Source organism: Belonocnema kinseyi, chromosome 10 (genome assembly GCF_010883055.1).
Source record: "Belonocnema kinseyi isolate 2016_QV_RU_SX_M_011 chromosome 10, B_treatae_v1, whole genome shotgun sequence".
Taxonomy (NCBI): Eukaryota; Metazoa; Arthropoda; class Insecta; order Hymenoptera; family Cynipidae; genus Belonocnema; species Belonocnema kinseyi.
Window position 1 is genome coordinate 56,211,493 of NC_046666.1, and position 9,624 is coordinate 56,221,116.

The following is a 9,624-nucleotide window of genomic DNA, read 5'->3' on the forward strand; positions in this document are numbered from 1 at the left end:
ATAAAACTCGCGATCCAACTAGCATGGAAAGGAAAAGGTAATAAGAGATCAACACGGTGATCACTTAGGAGAGACAAATACCATCAGAAAAGCAAGAGCAAACGCAGAATAGACAGGAATGGTGAGGAAATATAGATGTACGTTAAATCATGCACCTTCTTTCAACTACAAAAGGCAGTTAGGATAACAAACCAAGCCTCACATATTATTCCCGATATTCCTCTAAACTCACATGAGAAAGAAGCCGTGGACATACTGAATAATTTAATGGAACACGACATGTACGTAGTTTGGGGCACCGCAGGTCATTCTGACTAATTAACGGCAGACATTCTTGTCAGAATATGTACAGTATTTTGAAGACATTTTCAAAATTAAACACATTAAAACTACTGCATTACATCCTCAGACAAACGGAAATATAGAGAGAATGTACTCAGCATTAAAAATATGATTAAGACTTTAATTTCAGAAAAAAATAAAGAATGGGATGAAAATATCAAGTTTATGAATTTTTCAATAAATATTACCAGAAACGAGATAACGGGACTCTCACCCTTCAAAATGACCTTTGGAAAAGATCCAAAGCTTCCCTCCACTCTAGCCTGATCACCTACACTTACCAACAGCCCCCTGATAAGAAAATGGAAAGCCAAACATAAAAAACACTTACAAAAGGCTAAGGAAAGGATCCAGCTAAAACAAGAAAATTCCAAGAGAAGTTTGGATGAAAATATAATTCGAACTTATCCGATGTATGAAATTGGAAACCTGGTCAAATGGAAAAATAAGAACATGTTGAACAAATTGGTACCCAGCTGAAAGGGCCCAGGCACAATAATACAACTACTGGATAACAACAACATGATCATAAACTATAATAGACAAATGATGTGAGTGCACATAGATTAAGTTATGCTGTTGTATATTTTAGATAATGTTGAAAATAAGTGTGTTCCTGGTCCTAGTGATGGAACGGTGAGGGCGAAAGACATTGAGCAAATGAACAACGAGTTCGACAACATTTATAAAGACAATAAACAATTAGCCGAACTCCTGACAAACCACAATAAAACCCTCAAGATCATATTGATTCCTCGTGAACGGATTATAAAAATCTAAGAGGAAAAATAAAAGCCAAATCATATGCACTGAGAAACCTTGGCACTGGAACGCTTGCCAGATATGGGTGGTACCGGGGAAATCAAATAACCCGGGGCGCGCAAAAATCAGCTAGGGGAAGGAACCCCGAATGAAAACCAATTATGAGCGCGTATGTTAAAAACAACATACCCCAAGGGAGTAGCAATCTCCCCACTGATTTCGATTGGATTCCAGCCCCGATGGTCAGTGCCGTTCCCATCGATTTGGTGAGGGGGGGGGGGCAAAGATACATGTAGAGGCGTTTATGTGAGTAGCTAAGTGGTCCATTGGACGTGACGGAGGAGCTCGACATGAGCGCAAAAATGGAGATCAAGGGAGATCTAACGATTGCGGAACGAAATATGAATAAGCAATTGGGTCTCATTAGGAAATTAAGGACAATCATCCGAGAAATGGAGATGTTCTGCTCTGAAATAAGGAACATGTGGTTGCCAATCAAAGAAGGGGTGAAGGAAGCACTGAAGCTGGTTTGACAAATTATCTAGCACGAATATCTATGGTAAATACCATTATTCATTTGTCCCAAGAAGTGTTGGCGAAGCCGCTGCTAAACAAGAGAGAAGGGCTAGCAATAAGAGACAGGAGAAGAAAAATACGAGTCAGACGGGGACACAAACCGAAAAAGCAGTAAAGGCCCCAAACACTCCCCAAACTGGGAAGCGAGAGAGGGAGCCTTTTCTGAGCCCCGTCCAGGCAAGTGTCACCCGTCATAAGATGAAAAGGTCGAGGACACGCAACACTACAGCTGCTGCGATGTCCACGCCAAAAAAGTAAGGTGGAGAGAACAGGAAGACACCTGCACCTAAGGAAATCAGACGAGCTCGACCCAAAGCGGTTCTCATATAACCAGCAGAGAGATGGAGCCATGCGGAGGTCCTAAAGGATCTCAAATGTAAGGTCAATCTCGAAACTTCGCGTTGTAAAAATCAGAGGTGTCAATGAGACCAGGCAGGGAGATATCCTCATCGAGGTAGGACCAGCAGCAGACGGCAGAAGAAAGCTCTCTTCTGCTATTCGGAAGGTGGTCGGTCCTCAAAATGCCAGGAGTCCACGCGCTCAGGTTGATGTCAGGGACCTTGAAGCAAGAACGAGCGCAAAGGAGGTCAAGGCTTCATTTAGAAAACACTATGACGAGCAGCACCCTGGAGAAGTCAGGGTCTGTCTCACAAAAAAGGCCTTCAGAGGAACTATGAAGGCTTTCGTTGAGCTGGCTGAGGAAATGGCATTGAAACAGGACACCTGGTGCAAACATTGGTGCAGGACACCTCAAAATGGGATGGACGTCTTGTCTCTTACGGGAAAGAATGGAGACAATTAGATGCTACCACTGCCTCAGCTTTGGCCATACGGCAGCGAGCTGTAAGGGTCCTGATAGGACAAAAGGATGCTGGAGGTGTGGCAAGAAGAGCCATAGGGCTGCGGCGTGAGAGAGTACGCCGCAATGCAACCTCTGCGCCGAAAAAAAGAGAAGCCCCGAACCGATAATCTGCTGGAAAGCATGAGGTGTTGGTCGTTTCGAGAGGCAACTTCGTTGAAAAAGCCTCAAGGACGACCAAATTAACCAGCTACACCCAGCCAAGATGCCCGAAGGCTGGCGAGCCCAATGAGCAGTACCTCCGCACTACTGAGGACGATGTGTGCATCTTGGTTGGGACAGAAGATGAAGCCCCAAATAGACCATCGTTCGGGAATAAGGAGATGCTTGTGGTTCAGAGGGGCAGCCTCGTTGAAGAAGCCTTTTGTAATCTCAAGCTATCATCGTAGCTGGGCAAGTCCAACAGCAAACCCAGATATCCAAGAAAAGGCCAAGTTGGCAAAGAAAGAAGAGGGCCGAAGCACGGCCAAAGAAACGGCACCCCCTGAAGTAATGTGAAAGTGGTTCCAAGATACTGAAGTCAGCTACAGGAGAATTCGAGGAAAACCATCGCACTCGTCATCTCTTTGATAACGACCAGTCAAACTATCAGCATCTAATCGAGATCAGCAATGTAAGAGTAGCTGTCGTGGAAGGATTATTTACCTATATCCTGGATATGCCTGTCTTAAAAAAGGAGGAAGGACTATTGAAACACATAATTCCAATCCCTGAGAAAACTGCCAGTGTGTTCCTATCTATCATCCCCGACCATGAATATGTAATAAACTATCGCGAGTCGTATGTACCGATAGACAAAATAACTATACAGAAATGTAAAACTATCAGCGAATATCTTATTTGTAAACGTAACCAACCAAATATCAAGTTATCAGAAAGTGAAAATTGTGAAGCAAGTCTTTTGAGACGATATGTGACACCCACTTGCAATATTTTCCCCTACCTTCTGCATACAAAAACTTCTATCCCTATCACTGACGGATACATAATTTAACCGACAGTAGATATTTATTTAGACATTGCATGTGAGGGACACGTAAAAAATATAATTGTGAAAACTAACACTTTGATTATTGGAGAAAATTGCCAGCTATGCAACGGTTACGACAAACTAGATTTACCCAGGCATTTAGAGAATAAACAAACGTATACGATGATTGTAACTTATGATAATAATTACGAACACCAAGATCTCAATAAACTTAAAGGAAAATTAATTCAACTGCTCAAGCAAATAAATGTAGACGAATTGAGGAGAGCCAGATTAAGTCTGGATGACAGTAAAAATATATTACACCGAATATCAACGCACAAGCCAATTAAAACTCGGAAAGAGACTAGCCTGGAATGGATCCAATGTTTAAGCTACATCTTGATAGCTTCATTTGTATTCTTTGTTTTATACAAGAGCGGAATATTAAGTGTACTTTCTAATTGGATCCCTAAGAAAATGTTTTCATTGTATAAAGAACAAAACCGACGTACAACCACATGTAGTGACTTACGCGGCAAGAGCTCGACCACTATTGGAAACAGTGGAAACAGTTCTGTTTTAACCCTCGAGCAATAAAGACGTCCTGAATTGCTGTCTGCAATTCAGTTCTTAACGCAAAAATCCATACGAATTATTTACCACGTAACACAAATGCATTGGAAAAATTAAAAATATTTTGTTTTTCGAATATCAAAGTAAAAAGTCCATCCATAGAAAATGTAGCATGTCTGTACTTTTATTAATTCGTATATGCGGCAATATTTACCTAAGATATGAAAGAGCGGCAGTCATGATTTCGCCGCAATAAAAAGTATTTGAAGGCCTGAAGGAAAGTATAAAAAGGCTTGTTCGTGAAACCAAACTATTGTGCCTCCTCGAAATTCCTTTAAAACGCCTCGAAATCTAGAGGTACGTCTAATAAGTCTCAGTTGTTCATATATATTGTTCAAATTTTTGTTAAAACTTCCATATTTGAGTTTTTATTGCGAAAACAAAGAATTTGTTAGTACTATTTGTTAGCGTTAGTAGTGTGTTTCTCAGTGCGTAATAGTTCCTTCAATTGAAAATAATGTTATAAATTTATTAGTTATCGCTTATTCGTTTTACATGTATTGTGATACTTTTAATCAAATATTTTAAATTAATTGGGCTTTTTGAGAAAACTTTTTGTTTTTATTACTTGTTGCTTAAAGGAAGAAAAAAAAGTTTGAATTTAGAACGAAAGTTTTTTAACTAGAGACTTCTATTGAATAATACTTCTGAAATAGAGTTGCTGTCACGCCAAATTATTGAAACTAGTATTAATCAAAATAAATCACATTTTTGACAAATGCGAGAACAGGCTTCTTAAATTTGAATTTAACTCAACACAAAATAAATAATAAGGTACAAAAAAAATAATAATGCACAGAATGATACAACACTATATAATATTGGAATTTTTTTTTGCAGATGCATAAGTTAATACTTTTTCTTGAAGTATGTTCAGTTTATGCCTTAGGCAAAAAGCTACCAAACCCAGATAAGGACTGCGGGAGTAAGATATATATCATGTTATATGCATTCCATCTAATAAGACAAATGTTATCGTTGGTTTTGCTATTTTTAATATTATTCATAAAAATAAATATTTATATTTTTCAAATTTAACCCTTCTATAATCATTCTCTAGAAATCATCGGTTGTTATGCGGGAGACGCGTGGGAAAATGTCGATTCGTATGCGCTTTGTTCTCACGTTTTTTACACTTCCGTTCAGCTTGAAGAAGATGCGTCTGTTACAGTTTGGGATCCATATAAAGATACAGAGGGAAGAGGATTTATACAGTGCAACGGTCTTCGAAAAAAGATTTCACATTTGAAAACCTTACTTCATATGCACGATTCATACGACATATATAAGAACACTAGTCACACTAAGTAAGTTTCATATTCCCATTTAGGATTCAGGACCGAATTGTACATAATTAAGACTTCAGATATCTATTAGGATCTATTAAGACATCTATAAAGTTACAGTACATAAACTTGAATGATGCTTCATGAATAAAGTGTTTGTGAACTACGGAAAGTTTAGCTCTGGATTTAGCGTTTTCGACAGTTGACTGTTGACTCTCAAGTTATGCCCCGCAAAGTGCTTGAAGTGGGTCACTTTTATATTTAAAGACAAAATATAACACATTCGTTAACCTTACTTATCAAATTTAAATTATATTTCCCAAACAGCAGATTTTTTACATTACACAACAAAAGTCCTAGTAGCCTCAGTGTTAACCTAGAGATTTTGTATTGAGCTTAAAATATCCGGAATTTTTAACATACTAATTAATTTTTTTTCACTTTACAGAGTTTTGACCGACCCGAAACTGCGAACAAAGCTTGTGAATAATATAATAAAATTTGTGAAACAATACGGATTCAATGGCATAGATCTCGATTTGTCAAGTCCTCCCCAAGGTCATGCTTCTGAAAAGGAAAATTTAGTTTCGCTGTTGAAGGCACTCAAAGAAAAATTCGATAAAGAAAAATTGATTTTAACTGTATTAGTTGATCCTATCGAAGAAACAGCTAAAATATTATATGATATTAAAGAAATATCCGCACTCGTGAGCTTTATTAATTTAAAGACTTACGATTTTCACGGATCCGCTGATGACAAAAAGGTTGGTCATTCTGCTCCACTCTATCATTCATCAAAGGAAAATGCGGAGGAACGCAAGATAAACATTGTAAGTATATTTCATGTTGGCTAAAGTTTTCAATGTATACAAAGAGGCCCTTTTAAATAAGATGCTACTGCTGAAATTGCTTGTTTTCAAGTCAATGACTATGACTTTTGGTTCAGAAAAACAAGTAATTTTCGCTACATTTATCTACTATTAAAATTATTCAACTTTTCTCATCATTTTCTATCATTCATATATCATATTTTTTAATCGGTACTCTGAAAAATTTTAATTTTAGTTTTATCAATCCCAGTTTTCAAGTACGCAATTTTCAATTGTTATATTTTATATATTTTTTCATAAAAATCTGAAAGGCTTGATTTTTAAATATATCCAATGATTTTTTAATCAATTCTCTTTTTAGGATTCTATTGTGAAATACTGGATTTCCGCAGGTGCTCCACCAAACAAGTTATTACTAGGAACCGCCTTCCACGCAATGATTTCTACTTTGGTTAACCCAAAACAAATTGAGCAAGGTCAGGAATCTTATGGGTTTATTTGTAAAGAAGGAAAAGATCCTAAATGGAAGCATCGCTACGACAAAGAACAGAAAGTGCCATATCTATACAGTAAAAATCAAATTGTGACCTATGAAGATAAGCAGTGAGTAGTCAAAAAAAATAGTTTTCAAGTTTCTATATTAATAAGAACGAAAATACCTCACTTCTGAATTGATTTTTAGGTCCATTAAGGAGAAGGCTGAATATGCTCACAACATGAATCTTGGTGGTGTCATGGTACATAATTTGGGGGATGATGATTTCGATGGAAATTGCGGAGAAAAGATGCCACTTCTAAAGATTTTACACCAAATCTTTAGAAACAAGTGTTAAATCCTTGTATTCAAATATCAGTTTGGAAAAATAAAGAATTCGTAGCACCTCTAATAATCCAGACTAATTTTCATTTTTGTGAATTAACACGTAGTTAATTGTATGTTAATTGAAATTTAGTTCCTGGAATAAGCTTTAAACGTTTCTGCTAAATAATAAGCAGATGCAAACAATAAGTCAATGACGAGTTATATTTTGACCATTATTCTCCATTCTTTTAATGTGCATTAAAATTTGTATACAGATAAGGTCGTCTATATAATCGCGATATGATTTACTAATTAAACAATATCTGTCAACCTAAAGTATTTTTCTTGATTTTACAGTTATATATTTTGCAAATTACAATAAAATGATTATATTTTAAAGCAGGTGATGCACAAATGAAAAATTAATTATTTATAACGACTTACAGTACTTTCGTGATTTAAATCTATGAATGCTTTCACGTTTAAAAGAAGTTTAGAAATTGCTTAATTTTTAATAGTTCAAATTCATTTAACATTTGTAGAATAATTTAAAATTTCATAACATTAAATATTGTTCAAGTGTCAACGGTGACATTAGCAGTGATTTTCTGTTGTTGATAGAAATCCAATTTTTGTTGTAAAATAATGTGTCCGGTTACTTTTAATGCCACCCCATACAACAAAATATAGTACTTATCAATCATATTTATCATCTTTGAGATTTCTATTATTGAATAATAAAAACGGTGGTCATAAATAAATTAGGAAAATTTTTAAGTTACACATTGACATTTTTATGATTTTTCTTTCAAAACCCTCAAAAAATTAAACGCCTGAAACTCACCTTGAAATAAATTTAGAATAGGAATTCTTAACATTATGCAATTGGTAAAAATGGAATCATAGCCATATTGTTGTGCATTATGGAAAAAAAATTAGTTTCAATAAAATATCTTAAAATGTTCTGATGTTGAATTGAGGATTATTGAAAATTAATTATTTAAAATTAGAAATAATTAACTGCGACATCAAAAGAATGAATAATAATTCTAAATGAAATGTAAAAATAAGACGATTTGAAATTAAAAAAGAGTGTTCTTTAGAATAACAGTAAGTCATCATTAAACTTTCTAAAAGCTATAAATACATAATTGAATAATTTCGTTATTTTTTGATTATTACAAATTTACAGTTGTGAATTTCCATTTGCAACGCTGAATTTTCAATTTTTTTTTTTTATGAGTTTTAATTTTACAATTCAATCTGTAGTGGTTGAGTATTCAAAAGAATGTAGAATTTGAAAATTGTTTACCTTCAAATACTCACACATTACCTAAAATAATTTAAATTTTAAATTGCTTGAGTATAAAACATGTTTAATTTCACAATTCTTGGTAATTAAACATTTTGTCAGTTTCAAATAAAGTTTAGATTAAAACAAGATTAATCAGAAGTTCTTATTAACAATTGTTTAAATTCAAAAGTTTTCAGTTTTTAATGTGTTTAATTAGAAATAATATATTTGTAATTGATTTTAATTTTAAAGAACCTAGTTTTTAAAAATCTAATCTGATATTACTCAATTTTGACCATTTTTGAATCAACCCGTTTTCTCAATAACTTTAATCTGTATTCATACCGTTGCAAAATTCTCCAATTAAAATTGAAATTCCTTCATTTTGATCGCTTGTAATTAGAAATAAAAATTTTGTTTGATAATGGATTTCCCCATTTCGTACGTTTTTAATCTTGGATCATGAAATTCTCCTAAGAACAACCGAGTGCAAAAACTATCAGTTCAAAAATCTTTGTCGGAAAAAATAAAAGAATTAAAAAAATTAAGATTTGCGGCAACTCGGGTACAATTTTTTTGTAAATTTTCTAATTGCGTTGCATTTTTTGCATTTGATTTCTCCTAAAGATAATTGTTTTGTTATACATTTTATGACTTGTTGAAAATTTTATGTGTTTTGGATAAAAATGCAACTGTTCGATTAAATATTTATCTGCTTTGCTTAAGGAATAAACTATTTTGTCTGAAAATTTCGGTTAAAGCACAATTTGTCGAAGCTTACTATTTTTAGTTGAAAATTCATTCCTTTGGTTGAAAATTAAACTATTTTGTTGGAAACCGAATTTTTTTATTAAAAATTTAACTTTGCAGGTAAAAGTTGAAGTAAATACTTCTTGATTCGTTTTTTTGAATGAATGTCATTCAAAAAAATCTGCCCGATTCGGGGGCACATTCTGGTCGCGCGCGGCTCGCTTCGATTATAATTTTGAGCACGCCTAGCACGCGAGTCTGTTACTTCTCGCGCTTCCCCTTTGATAATAAGTTGCCTCACGCTTCACACTCGGATATTTATTATTTGCATTTCGAATGCTTAAATTAAACTTTTTAAAACAGATCTCTTTTAGATCGCAATATTTATGTGCGTCTTCAGACTCTGAATTTTCTACTTAATTCAGTGTAGTTAAGAATTAAGCTTCTCAAGACCCTATAGGCTTCGAGGTACAAATTCTTAACGTAAAACTCGCGTTTCGCGCTCGATTTTTGACGG

The 9,624-nt window shown here is 34.7% G+C and overlaps 1 protein-coding gene across 1 annotated transcript; it reads left to right on the forward strand.

The window, feature by feature from the left end:
- The first annotated feature begins 2,797 nt into the window (after positions 1-2,797).
- Positions 2,798-7,094, forward strand: LOC117181124 (probable chitinase 10). Its single transcript, XM_033373692.1, has 6 exons — positions 2,798-3,028; positions 4,986-5,070; positions 5,206-5,452; positions 5,880-6,261; positions 6,623-6,864; positions 6,944-7,094. Exons 1-6 carry the CDS (start codon positions 2,798-2,800, stop codon positions 7,092-7,094), a joined length of 1,338 nt encoding a protein of 445 aa, XP_033229583.1.
- The last annotated feature ends 2,530 nt before the right edge of the window (positions 7,095-9,624 follow it).

What these genes read in the sequence shown, in the direction of transcription:
- LOC117181124 (XM_033373692.1), top strand. Translation starts at nt 2,798, where the DNA reads ATGTGTGCATCTTGGTTGGGACAGAAGATGAAGCCCCAAATAGACCAT. An exon ending in AAGAAACGGCACCCCCTGAA is followed by an intron (nt 3,029 to 4,985) that starts GTAATGTGAAAG and finishes TTTTTTTTGCAG; the next exon opens with ATGCATAAGTTAATACTTTT. An exon ending in GTGACCTATGAAGATAAGCA is followed by an intron (nt 6,865 to 6,943) that starts GTGAGTAGTCAA and finishes ATTGATTTTTAG; the next exon opens with GTCCATTAAGGAGAAGGCTG.